The sequence below is a fragment of the Myxocyprinus asiaticus genome, chromosome 5 (genome assembly GCF_019703515.2).
Source record: "Myxocyprinus asiaticus isolate MX2 ecotype Aquarium Trade chromosome 5, UBuf_Myxa_2, whole genome shotgun sequence".
In the NCBI taxonomy this organism is placed as follows: Eukaryota; Metazoa; Chordata; class Actinopteri; order Cypriniformes; family Catostomidae; genus Myxocyprinus; species Myxocyprinus asiaticus.
In genome coordinates, this window is record NC_059348.1 from 53157932 (window position 1) to 53171340 (window position 13409).

At 36.0% G+C, this 13409-nt stretch overlaps 1 protein-coding gene across 1 annotated transcript in view; it reads right to left on the reverse strand.

Annotated features, from left to right (window-relative positions):
- Positions 1-808: 808 nt before the first annotated feature.
- The window catches only part of LOC127440425 (piezo-type mechanosensitive ion channel component 2-like), a 144868-nt gene continuing 132267 nt past the window's right edge, over positions 809-13409 (reverse strand). Inside the window, exons 49-56 of the mRNA XM_051696980.1 lie at positions 11662-11809; positions 10961-11149; positions 8493-8585; positions 8115-8287; positions 7753-7875; positions 5942-6021; positions 5611-5821; positions 809-3772 (exon numbers count right to left, since the gene is read on the reverse strand). Coding sequence (XP_051552940.1) covers positions 3520-3772; positions 5611-5821; positions 5942-6021; positions 7753-7875; positions 8115-8287; positions 8493-8585; positions 10961-11149; positions 11662-11809 — 1270 coding nt within the window. The 3' untranslated portion in view covers positions 809-3519. The remainder of the gene's footprint in view (positions 3773-5610; positions 5822-5941; positions 6022-7752; positions 7876-8114; positions 8288-8492; positions 8586-10960; positions 11150-11661; positions 11810-13409) is intronic.

The window sequence follows — 13409 nt, forward strand, 5'->3', positions numbered from 1 at the left end:
GCTATACAATGCATGTAATTGCCAAAATACTGAAGATATCATACAAAGGTGTACACTACAGTCTTCAAAGACAAAGAACAACTGACTCTAACAAGGACAGAAAGAGATGTGGAAGACCAGATGTACAACTAAACAAGAGGATAAGTACATCAGAGTCTCTAGTTTGAGAAATAGACGCCTCACATGTCCTCAGCTGACAGCTTCATTGAATTCTACCCGCTCAACACCAGTTTCATGTACAACAGTAAAGAGAAGACTCAGGGGTGCAGGCCTTATGGGAAGAATTGCAAAGAAAAAGCCACTTTTGAAACAGAAACGGTTAGAGTGGGCAAATAAACACAGACATTGGACAACAGATAATTGGAAAAGAGTGTTCTGGATCTTAACTCCATTGAGCTTTTGTGGGATCAGCTAGACTGTAAGGTGCGTGAGAAGTGCCCGACAAGACAGCCACATCTTTGGCAAGTGCTACAGGAAGTGTGGGGTGAAATGTCACCTGAGTATCTGGACAAACTGACAGCTAGAATGTCAAGGATCTGTAAAGCTGTCATTGCTGTACACGGAGGATTTATGGATGAGAACTCTTTGAAGTAGTTTAAGAAGTTCTGAACATTTTTTTTCAAATTGTAATAGTAATTTTTCACGTGATTAATGTCCTGACTATACATTGTGATCAGTTGAATGCCACTTTGGTGAATAAAAGTACCAATTTCCATAAGATCAAAATCTGTACATTATTCCAAACTTTTGGCCACCATTGTATATAAATTAAAAGTGGAACTCAAAAATAAAATGCCATTTTGTCCTTTATTTGTGTGCTTTATTGAAGTTAATAAACTCATTTAAACCCATTTCCTGTTTCATCCAGGTACACAGTTAACTTTTTCCCCTATTTTCTTGTTGCTGGAAAAGTTATGCACACATAATGAAAGCGTTTCATGTCAAACATTAGTTTTTCATCCAAGCTACATTGTCTTTAATGCATAGTTTGGAGGTGGATGTTTTGTTGGACTTAAAACAATATTCATTTTTCACCTCAAGCATCACAACCACAATCCATCAGAGTGGAGTTTACATTAATAGTCATATCATACATTTTCCAATGGTAAAGCAATGGCAAATGGAGTGTACAACCTAATAAAGACTCCACTGGTACAATATATCCATGATATTCTGATCCAGAGGAAGCTCTTTCCTGAGTATGACTGCCAAAGTTGTATGACATAAATGTACTTCATATTCTTGACTGTAAACCCGCCTATCATATTGCTCAAATAAATAGATGTAGTGCAAATGTAAGTCAGATTATTCCCCATGTACATACAACTTTCTGATGAGCACAACTCCCAGTGTTATTAAATATGCAAAGCATATTTAATAACACTAACTATCTATGAATCTCTCATGCCTTCAAGTGTAATCTACCTGTTAACAACTAATATTTATTATCCGTTTCCACGTGTCATATATTCTACTTAAATGGTCATTGGGCCTCATTCATGAAACACAAGCAGAACGAATTTGTGAGTAATTTTTTTCTAAACCAATGTTTTATACAATTTGTTGCATTGTGACAAATTACGTGTCATTATTAAGAATGGTTTTATGAACAATTTTCAACTAATTGTTGTTTCAGCTTGTGTTTCATGAATGATGCCAGACCAAAATTTTGTGTAAAAACATTTTAACGTAAATTGTTGCATTGTAACAATCATACAAATGATGTACACAAAATCATTTAGCTAATATTTCATAAACAATGGCCAATACCCAGAATTAATTTCTGTGTAAATAGTTTATAATTTTTTTTAAACGTAAATTGTAACAATTTACGCAAGAATGTTTTCACAAACAATTTACACCAAATTGTGTTTCCGCTCGTGTTTCATGAATGAGACCACATGACCAGAGCAAAATTCTTTGTAAATAGTTTTTAAAAACATTTTTACATCAATTGCTGCATTGTAAAATCTTACGCAATAATGGTTTTACAAACAGTTTACACAAATTCGTTCTGCTCAGATTTCATGATTGGGGCCCAATGGCCAAAACTAAATTCTGTGTAAATTGTTTGTGAAAACATTTGTAAGTAAATTGTTGCACTGTAACAATTTATGCGAGAATATTTTACAAACAATTTACACAGAATTTTGTTTCCATTTGTGTTTCATAAATGAGGCTGCATGACCAGACAAAAATTCTTTGTAAATTATTTGTGAAAACATTTTACATAAATTGTTGCATTGTAACAATTAACTCGAGAATGTTTGTATGAACAGTTAAAACAAATTCATTCTGCTGGTATTTTATTAAGGGGGCACAATGACCAAAATTAAATTGTGTAAATAGTTTGTAAAAAATGTTTTACGTAAATTGTTGAATTGTAACTATTTATCCACAAATGCGTTCTGCCAATGTTTCCTAAATGGTACCCAGTGACCAGAACGAATTTCTGTGGATATTGTTTGTTAAAATGTTTTACACAAATTGTTGCATTGTAACAATTAACATGAGAATTGTTTTAATGAACAATTTACACAAATGCGTTCTGCCTGTGTTTCAAGAATGGGACCCAATGACCAGAACGAATTTCTCTGGAAATTGTTCTTAAAATGAGTTTTTATCCAATTTGATGCATTTCGATAATTTACCCAAGTGGTTTTACGAAATTTTACGAAACTGCAATTCTGCTGATTCTAAATTCTGCACTAATAATAGTAATCCAGAATTGCTGAAATTGCCGTTAATTGTAGTGCAACAACAATCTCCCTTGAATTACGAAAAAACTCAATATACTTCTTCAGACCTTATAAAACACTAAAAGTCCTCTGTTTGTCCCAAATCTGTATTCATAGATTACAGACGATATATTTAAAGTCTCAAAGGAAGAAAGTTATTACTATTGGGTATGCTCCTTTTCGTACTTGTTCATACACGAAAAAGTAGATGCTTCCATGTGATGAAATGATCCGTTTGTATTCCTGAGAAAGGTGTTGAATAATGATGCATTTAGTTGATTGTACAAATAAAATAAGGCATATAAATTGTCACATCATTCTCAGCACCCCGTTGGGCTTTGGTTTTGGATCACGGCAAGATTTTAGTCTATCCGCCATTAGTCTGAGGGTCAAGAGGTCATCAGGACCACCCCCATGTTGCATGCACTCCCAAAGGTCAAAGGTTGTATTTAAAGTGATGCATGCCTGAAAGCCCCAAAGTTCATCACTTATCAAAAAGAAGCCCCTCAAAAAACAAAACAAAACAAAACAAAAAAAAAGCATTAGAGACAGCAATCCAGAGACCTTGTCCACTGGGTGAAAACAATAATGCTATTGTCCAGTCATGTGGTACAGTGTGAGTGCCAGTGTTTTTTTTTTTTTTTATCAGAACAACAGTTCTTTAGTTCAGTCCAACTGTACGCTCACAAACCTGGTAGCAAAATTCCTGCTTTGCGCTTTTCGTGGTTAGTTTGGAGCTTGTCGCACTTCCGAGTTAATCCGAAGGTGTCCAGTCTCATCTTCACTTGTTCTTTTCTCTGGTCCATTTGATCATGGTTTCTGGAGAACGGTAGAGGAAGATGAGCTTGGCGTACAGGTCTTCTTCCAGGTCCAGTTCGCCCGTCTCTCGGACCAAGAAGATGTCGGTGCAGAGTTTGAGAATGCGGTCCACATTCGGCAGCTCATCAAACATGATGGTGTGTGAGATTCCACTGAAGAACTCTCGCACAAACTTTCCAATAACCAGAACCACCGACATGTATAGACCCATAATCCTGCGTACAGGCAAGTTACATTCAGCTCAACACAATCCAAATGAATTAAATTCAGTTTAACTGAATCCACATTGCCTTAAAGAAATATTCCGGGTTCAGTACAAGTTAAGCTCAATCGACAGCATTTATGGCATAATGTTGATTACCAAAAAATGAATTTCAACTCATCCCTCCTTTTCTTTAAAAAAAGCTAAAATCATTGTTACAGAAGGGCACTTACGATGGAAGTGAATGGGGCCAATTTTTGGAGGGTTTAAAGACAGAAATGTGAAACTTATAATGTTATAAAAGCACTTACATTAATCCTGTTTGAACTTGTGTATTATTTTAGCTGTAATGTTGCGTAAATCATAATTTTTACAGTCGTTTTAGGGTTTGGTGATGTTACATTGCCAAGGCAACTAAGTTGTAAAATTGGCTATAACATTACACAGAAAAGGTTAGTAAGCGATTTCATCACACTAAAATTATGTTAACACCCATATTGTTTATGTCTTGTAATAAACTAAATAGTGAGTATTTTAACGTTTACAGATTGGCCCCATTGACTTCCATTGTAAGTGCCGCACTGTAGCCTTGATTTTTGCTTTTTTTTAAAAAAAGGAGGGACAAGTCGATATTTTTGTACCGTAGTAATCAATATTATGCCATAAATGCTGTCGATTCACCTTTACTTGCATTGAACCTGGAATATTAATTTAATCAAATTCACATCAATTTCATTCACATTCATTTTTTAATAAGTTATTGTCCTAAACAGACACAACTGCAACCGGCGACAAGATATTTTGTCAAATTCACTGCATATGTTAAATATTCACTGCACTGTGTTGGGAAGCTCCACCCATAATGAAATCTCATTGGTCCAAAATTGCGTTACACATAGCTGTATGTTAAATGTAAAATATATTTCAAATGAACGTTTTTTTGTTTTTGTTTTTTTTTTTCACTTCATTGATATTGGAATAATTACTTGACTTTGGAAATGTATTGCATCAAGACTAGTTAAGACATGGTTTCAGACTTTTTGATGCCAAGGAGCCCAAAATATGAGGGATTGTGAAATATAAAGGCATCTATATATTTTCGTATATAAACACCCATTTATACAGTAAGTGCTTTTTCACCATGACAACATGGTATTTGCTAAATTTAATAATTCATTTTATATTGTCATTGTAAAAAAGCCAAAGGAAATTATTAATGTATTACTGCAGGTAACACTTTATTTTACAGTGTCAGTGTTACAAATAATACATTACTATTATTAATTACTATAGTAATAACAATAACAATATGTAAGTACAAGCAGCTCTACAAAATAATTACATGGCAAATACATGTATTAAAGTATTCAGTATTAATAAGTAATTAATTATCTATTTAAATACACAATAACATGAACACTGTAAAATAAAGTGTGTCCAAATATTATCTGGAAAATATTTACTAGGGGGCCTAAAGACAAATAATATATATACAGGTATATGTAATTTATTTTTTAAGGCATAATCTAAAGTCACGTTTTTTTTATCAAACCGCACAATGAAGACTTTTAAGACATTACAGACATTACAGTTTATTTTTCTGTTACAGCATAATTTTCTGTAAAGTTTTGAAACTGTTGTGAAAAGCGCTATACAAATAAAAATGACATGACTTGCATTAAGTTGACAGCAAATCTTTATTCTACCCTCTATTACAGTAATGATATAGAATTGGAGAAAACATTTTCAATTTAGTTGAAATTGTTTTGTAGTCTTTAGAAAGCAAGTAATAAAACTAAAAGTAATAAACACTATACAGAAGCAGTAATGTGCTTTTTTTCTGTTACTTACCCGTAACCAGCTAGAAAACCCAGACTCGGTGGACTGACTTGGTCACTAAAGACATAAATCTCCAGATGCGAATCATTTTGTTTTTTAGATGGTTTAAGTTTCTCTAGCGGTCCAGGTTCAGTCTGATTCACTATCCACCACTCCTGAATGCCATTGGAACTATTTTCTTTAGACTTTTTGAGAGACAGCGTGATGTCCATAAATTTGGCATCTTAGAGAAGGGCGGAGAAAAGAAAGAGGCAATTTTTAAGTCTTATGATGGCTGTAGAATGACACAGCAAACCTAGCCATATTAAAGGTCTTAATATGACAGATATAACTGGTGTATTACCGTGATAAAGCTGGCCAATAGGTTTGGCGTTGGAGTTGCTTGGTGCTCTGATGTATCTTGGAAAAATATTTTTGATGATCCTTTAAAAAAAAAAAAAAAAAAAAATTGGAATTTACCATTTAGCCCAATTTTTTTTTTTTTTTTAAAGAAATGTATAATAAAGAAGCAGTTTCACAGCACAAAGTCTGGTCCACTTTGCAGATTCTCTAAGCCTCTTTTCACAAGTAACATGGTTTTAAAAGCCTGGCTTGATGAAGCCAACATACTGTTTCTCTTCAAACCTCTCAAAAATCCCAAAACCAAGAATAAAATGTCTAACTCTAACTCCTCCTAGAGCTTTCAATCTACATCCACCAAACTGGGCACAGACCTTCAGACTGTTTTGGAATAGTGTGCTGTCTTTTCTAATTGATCAGACTTTCACACAGCGGACAATCAAAAATAGGAAAAGTTCCATAGACCTACAGTGACGGAATGTTCAAATGGGTCAATGGAATGCTCGTTAATTCAAACTCCAGCTGTCAAAAATTCAAATGTAAACAAACCCACAAAAGGCCTTTGATTTGATTTAAGTTGCTCTCTCTCAAAAATACTGTCAAAAACATTATTAATGTTGTAAATTATTATTACTGTTTCAAATAAGTGTTTTAATGTTCACTTTTTACCCACAATGGCAAAGTCCCATTTTCAGCAGTCATTACTGCAGTCTAATCCTTAAGAAAAGGAAATTGACTTATTACTGGAGCAGTTCAATAATATGCTCCTTAATGAGTGTGGAAATTGCTGTACAGTGTCTTTTTTTAAGTATTGTGTACACTTGCAAGTAAAATGTTAGTTTTAAAAATGGGCAAAAAGAAACACATTTCTCTTTTAAACTCATCATTCTATAGAGATGAATGCCATTCCATGCACCGCTGTCTTACAGAAAGAAACTGGATCTAACCATGCCATAAAACTAATCACTCCTGATTAATAATATACATGCACAATATTCAAAATATCATCTAATGCATCTTTAATATACATATTAAGCAAGGTCCTCTCTCACAGGATTTCATCTGTTAATTTTCAGTGCATTTTGTCAACTTTAAACTGGTAGCATTGACTTGAACTCTTAAAGGAATATTCCAAGTTAAGCTCAATCAGCAGCATTTGTGGTATAATGTTGATTACCACAAAAAAGAATTTTGATTCGTCCCTCATGTTCTTTGACAAAAGCAATAATGGAGGTTACAGTGAGGCACTTACAATGGAAGTGAATGGAGCCAATTTTTGGAGGGTTTAAAAGGCAAAAACGTGAAGCTTATAATTTTATAAAAGCAAGTCAAAATGAATTTTTGTGGTAATCAATATTACGCCACAAATGCTGTTGATTGAGCTTAACTTGTATTGAACCCGGAACATTCCTTTAAAAGGATAGTTCCCCTGAAAATGAAAATTCTGTCATAATTTACTCACCTTCATGTTTTTGCCAACTTGTATGACTTTATTTCTTCTGTGGAATTCAAAAGGAGATGTTAAGCAGAACTTTATCCTCGGTCACCATTCACTGTCATTGTATGGAAAAAACAAGCAGTGAAAGTAAATGATGAACGGGACTACCATTGTGCCAAACGTCTTCTTTAGTGTTCCACACAAGAGAGAAATTTCTATGGATTTGGAACAAAATGAGGTCAAGTAATGATGACAGAATTTTCATTTTTGAGTGAACTATCCTTTTAACTACCTGTTTAGGTATTTGCTAAATACTTATACAGTGGAGAGAGAGAGAGAGAGAGAGAGAGAGAGAGAGTTTAGAAGCTTGAACTTACACAGGTTCATCCTTTTTTACAGTGTCATTTAGCAGATTTCCTAGTTTGCGTCTGGTGCTTTCGTCGAGTTTGATATTGTGTTTGCCTGTGGCAGTTTCAGCTTTGGCACCTAAAGTGAGATTTCTAATGAAAAAAAAAACAAAACAAAAAAACAATTTAAACAATACAGACAACACTATAGACAGATTTTGAATTTTAAAAAAAATAATTTAAAAAATCCAACAATATGTTTATTGGAAAATGGCTCTGCAGATGTACATTGGTTTGCACCAGCTTGAAAACTCTGCAAGCCGGTGTGTTCATGTTGACTGATCTTAAGTGGAGCTCCAGGTCACACCTACTGATGAATTGGACCAATGTACCTCTGTATGGACCAGGTGATGGTGAGTGGAAATTCCTTCCCAGTCTCATTGAGCATCTCAATGAGGTTGACCCTGCTGGGAGGGCTGATGGTCCACAGCGAATTAGAACTGCCTTTCAGATCTGCTATTCTCAAGTCCTCATGAACATACGCTTCCAGGAACTGCATGGCACCCTACAGGAAAAAAACAGCAACATCTTTACACTTTTTAATTTGACTAATTTATAGTTAGAAACAATTACTGATCCACAATTTATCAGTGACTGTATTGACATCGGAGCAATGTAGCTTTTTTTTTTTTACATTATTGGCATTGTTAATGCAAAGGACCCCCAGTAATTAAAAAATGAACACTAGGTAAACTATTTAAACTACTTACTGCATTAGATCTGTAACCCTGTTTGAATGCCTTAAAGTCATCAAAACTGACATTCTTTAGATGGGTCTGCTGAGCACTCATTGTGAAGATCGGCTGCAAAACAAAACAACAGAATGTAACAAACGGTTAAAATGGTTTCTTGAATCCCAGTTTAATATGCAGAGACAACTATAAGTAAGCCATTCATTGGCTGATTTCCCTGAAAAGTGTAGACATTGTGTCTCTGTGACGTTTTAAAAACAATACTTTGCTTGTTTGAGCTTCCTGACCAGACCAACACCGCAACACTGGCTCAACCAATAGTGTGTTTGAGTCGGGACTATCTGTTTTTCAACCAATGGCAAACAGAGGGATTAGAATTGACACACCTCAGCTATAATTTTCGATGGTAGGCGTTCCCACAGGAAAGAAAAACCAAAAGTCTCTTTAAGATCCCAATTGTTTGTCATAAACAGCAATGACATTAAATTAATTCATTCAGAAAATTTTGCTCAATTCTCCTGCTTCTCGGATGTTTCTCCTGAGAGAACGACCCCAGTAATCTCACATGTGTCCCCTCTAGTCTTTCAGAAGAGAACATTTCTCATACTGTGCTTAGATACAAGGAAAACATTATTAGAGGTAAAAAGAACATTTGTCAGTTGTTTCCAAGTCTTCACTGAATTATTGTTAGATATGATGCATTAATATAGATTTGATGCTGCAGTGTTTTGAATTAAGCACATCTATAATTAAAATGATACTTCACTGTTAATTAACGTTATGCTTGTTTTTCTATAGTAATAAATCCACCACACAGGAAAAAATTTAATTGCTTATTTTCGCTTATTTTGGTGTGGCAAGTGGCTTATTTTGGGCTTGTTTTTCCAGATGAGGTTGCTTGTTTCTCTTGCGAGATTTGGTAACACTGTAATCAGTATTTCACCCGCTCCTTAGCGCAGAGTACTGTCACTTTAAAAAGAATGTTATTAACCGTTTTTTTATTATGTTCTAACGGTAGCCTTTTGGAAAGGAGGCTGCGGAACTTCTGAACCAGAACGAAAAAATACAGTTTTTGCTTGGAATGAACCAAAATTAAACAAACAAACAAACAAACAAACAAACAAACAAAAAAAAAAACATTAGTTTTTAGTCCCTGTCATAGACAATGTTGATACTTAAATGAGACATAACTGAGAACTCAATTAAGTCTCCTGAGTTAAGAAAGAGCAACCTCTGAGCAATTAAATATTTACTCTCTTAAAGAATTTTAGGAGAAACATCTGAGACAAGCCGATACCTAAATGAGACATAACTGATAACTCAGTGAGGTCTCCTGAGCTATGAAAAAGCAAATATTTTCTCTCTTAAAGGAATTTTAGAAAACATCTGAGTAAAAGTTGAAACCTAAATGAGACATAACTGGCAACTCAATTAAGTCTCATGAGCTATGAAAATGCAACCTCTGAGAAACAAAATGTTTACTCTCTTTACACATTTTGGTAGAAACATCTGAGACAAAGTTGATATCCCTGAGTTAAGAAAGAGCAACCTCTGAGCAATAAAATGTGTACTCTCATAATTCATTTTAGGAGAAACATTGGAGACAAGCCGATACCTAAATGAGACATATTTAAGAACTCAATGAAGTCTCCTGAGTTAAGAAAGAGCAACATCTGGAATAGAGTGGTGGTGTCGTAGTGGGCTAAAGCATAGAACTTGTAAGCAGAAGGTTGCCGGTTTGATCCCCACTGCCACCACCATTGTGTCCTTGAGCAAGGCACTTAACTCCAGGTTGCTCCAGGGGGATTGTCCCTGTAATAAGTGCACTGTAAGTCGCTTTGGATAAAAGTATCTGCCAAATGCATAAATGTAAATGTTAATCTGAGCGATAAAACATTTTCTCTCTTTAAGGAATTTTAGGAGAAACATATGAGACAAGGTTGATATCTAAATGAGACATAACTGAGAACTCACTGAAGTCTCCTGAGTTAAGAAAAAGCAACCTATGAGCAAAAATGTGTTTCCTCGCTTAAGGAATTTTAGGAGAAACATTTAAGACAAGCGGTACCTAAATGAGACCTCAATGAAATCTCCTGAGCTATGAAAGAGAAACCTCTGAGAAAAATAAAAAGTTTTCTCTCTTAAGGAATTTTTTGAGAAACATTTGAGACAAAGTTGATACCTACTGTAAATGAGACATAACTGAGAACTCAAAAAAGTCTTCTGATTTATGAAAGAGCAACATCTGAGCAATAAAATGTGTTCTCTTGTAAGGAATTTAGGAGAAACATCTGCCACAAAGTTGAAACTTAAATAAAACACAGCTGAGAGCTCCATAAGTCTCCTGAGCTATAAAAGAGCAACCTCCGAGCAATAAACATTTTTCCTCTGGGTTTAATAAAAGTAAAACCATGAAACCAACCATGTACTGTACATTACACATTGGAAAATTAAGAATGTTTTGTTGTCTTGAATGTAAAGTGCACCTGCAATCCGCCAAGGGTAAGAGTGACAGAGACATCCAGTGGAGTGTTGATGACTCCTGCAACAGATTTGACGAGCGACATGAAGAGCAGAGGGAACCAGACGATACAGATGAGCAGCATCACAATCATTCCACCCATTCCATACTTCACAGCCTTCTTTTTCTTCTGCCCGCAAGGCTGAGGGTAACGCTGCAACACATCACAACACACACACACACAAACGCTGGGTCTTTTTCAGAACCTAGTGAGCTGCCTACATAGACAGCATTTTAATTATTGAAATGTTCCTGATGCGAAGGCTAAAAGGTTTCTAAAGGTAGGAAGCATAATTATGCTGTGTTCTTAGATCTCTTCTTGAAAACGTATGCAGCATCAATTATGTACCTTACAGAGAAGGCAGTCCCAAAATAATTAATATATTTAAAATTGACTATTTTACCAAAGTTTGTGTGTGGTATGTCTTTATCTTACCAAAATGTATGTTAACGGCAAACTGTTAGAATCAATTATGAGTAAAGTCTCCCGTGCGAATCGTGTGAGGAATGCTTTTAGTCCCACACACAGTATTGCTGTCTATGTACTGTAGAGCTTTCCAAATCAGTCACTTAAGAGTGTCATTTCAGTTAGAATGCTGCCTGAGATCGTACTTATCTGCTTATGTAAGATTCAGTAGGGTTTATTATGCTGTCTCACTCTCTTACCTTCTCAGACTCTCTCCAGCATTTGAGGATAAAGATGTGTGCATAGATGTCCTCCACACAGATCCAGCTGGACAGACTAAGAGACGTGTCCGTCCAAACCCAGTCCATCACAGCTCGCAACTCCGTCAGGAACGGGATCAGACGAAACCTTGAGTACAAAAAATGCACTTAACCAATGATCACAGTGCTGTGTATCGGTTATGTCAAACAATCAACTGTTCTTACTACTGTACTGCACTCCAATTTTACCTAAAGGGTTAAAAGGATAGGGTGACAACATTAAATTGAACATACATTTATAACTGTATACACAACAGAAAACACCCCATTTTATAGAACTGATTTGAAATACAGTGATAAAGAGATGTAATTACCAAAATATTTCGCTTCAAAAAAGAAGGCAAAGTCCCTTGAACGCAGAGCGGAGCTCAAGTGAATCAGTGAATCGTTTATGTGAATTAGTTAATTAACATAAACGGTCTGAAATAACCAACTCACTAAAATGAATCAGAGTTCCAAATGCTAAATACAAGCAAATTATTTATTTTCACCGGTTCATTAACGTGAACTTTCCGAAAGAACTGACACACTAAAATTAATCAGAGTTCTATTTCATAGTTCCAGACCGCCAGAGAGGGTTTAACATAGTGGAAAAAGTTGTGCGCTCGCGCATGATATCGAGAATCTCGCATTGTTTTGTCACATGTGACCCTGACCAATGACGTGTCAGAAGCCATATATGTTTCCCTTCACGTCATGGTCTGACTCTTTGTCATTCTTGCCGGAGATCTTGCTCGAGCGTGCACAGTTTTTTGGGTTAGCAGTTAGCTCCCCGCTATAGCTGTGTATCCGGGAAACATTGGATTTGAAAAATTGGATTTAAACAATGGATTAAAGAAGCATTTTTCTCCTCATCGCTGGAATTTGGATGTGAGCCTCATAGGGATATGGCTGCGTGGGTCTTTACCTGACTAAGGGACCCATTGGTTATCCAGGGTGTCTAGTCAGTGGTATTCAATTGCCAGTGGTATTAAGGTGAGTGTTATTTTCAGGAACTCAGTGGTTAACAAGGGTTCTTATTAATGCATTTTTACAGTATTTAACTGTTGTTTACATACTGTTATTATAACCTGCCTGACGAATGCTTACTGGTTGAGCAGAGTCTCATCCAGTGTAACATGCGGTTGCCGTGGCTGTAACGATCTTAATCGCAAAACATCGTCGCTTGATTGTTTGTGGCTTTATAATACTCCGCTATTTCCAGTTGTGAACCCATTGATTGACCAGGGTTCTCCATTTATTGGTATAGGTGGCTGCCTCATGCTCTGTCTGCTCTGGGCCTATGGATCTTATGGACACCCATATCCAATGCCCCACCTGTCTGGGCATTGGACATCTCAAAGAGGCTTTAGTAGATCCCTGCTCTGAGTGTAGTTTAATGCAACTGGAGGTAAGGCAGCATTGGCTTGCAAAACTGGACCCTGATTTTCAGCACATCCCTCCACCCACCAGGACTTCAGCTCTACCGTTTAGCAACAAACAGCCAGCAGATAAGGCTGAAGGGTCTTTAAAGAAAAAAACAGGCCTCCTTGGCTATGTTGGCAAACCAAGTGACTGAGCTTGCGAACACAGTTCAGGGACTTCAGGCCTTATTGGCAGTCTATTTTCCTGCCACCAACCAGGATGTGGGTGAGGGTACAGGGTTGTGCAGTCCTACTTGTCCCTTGCCCAGGTGCAAGTCGGCATCC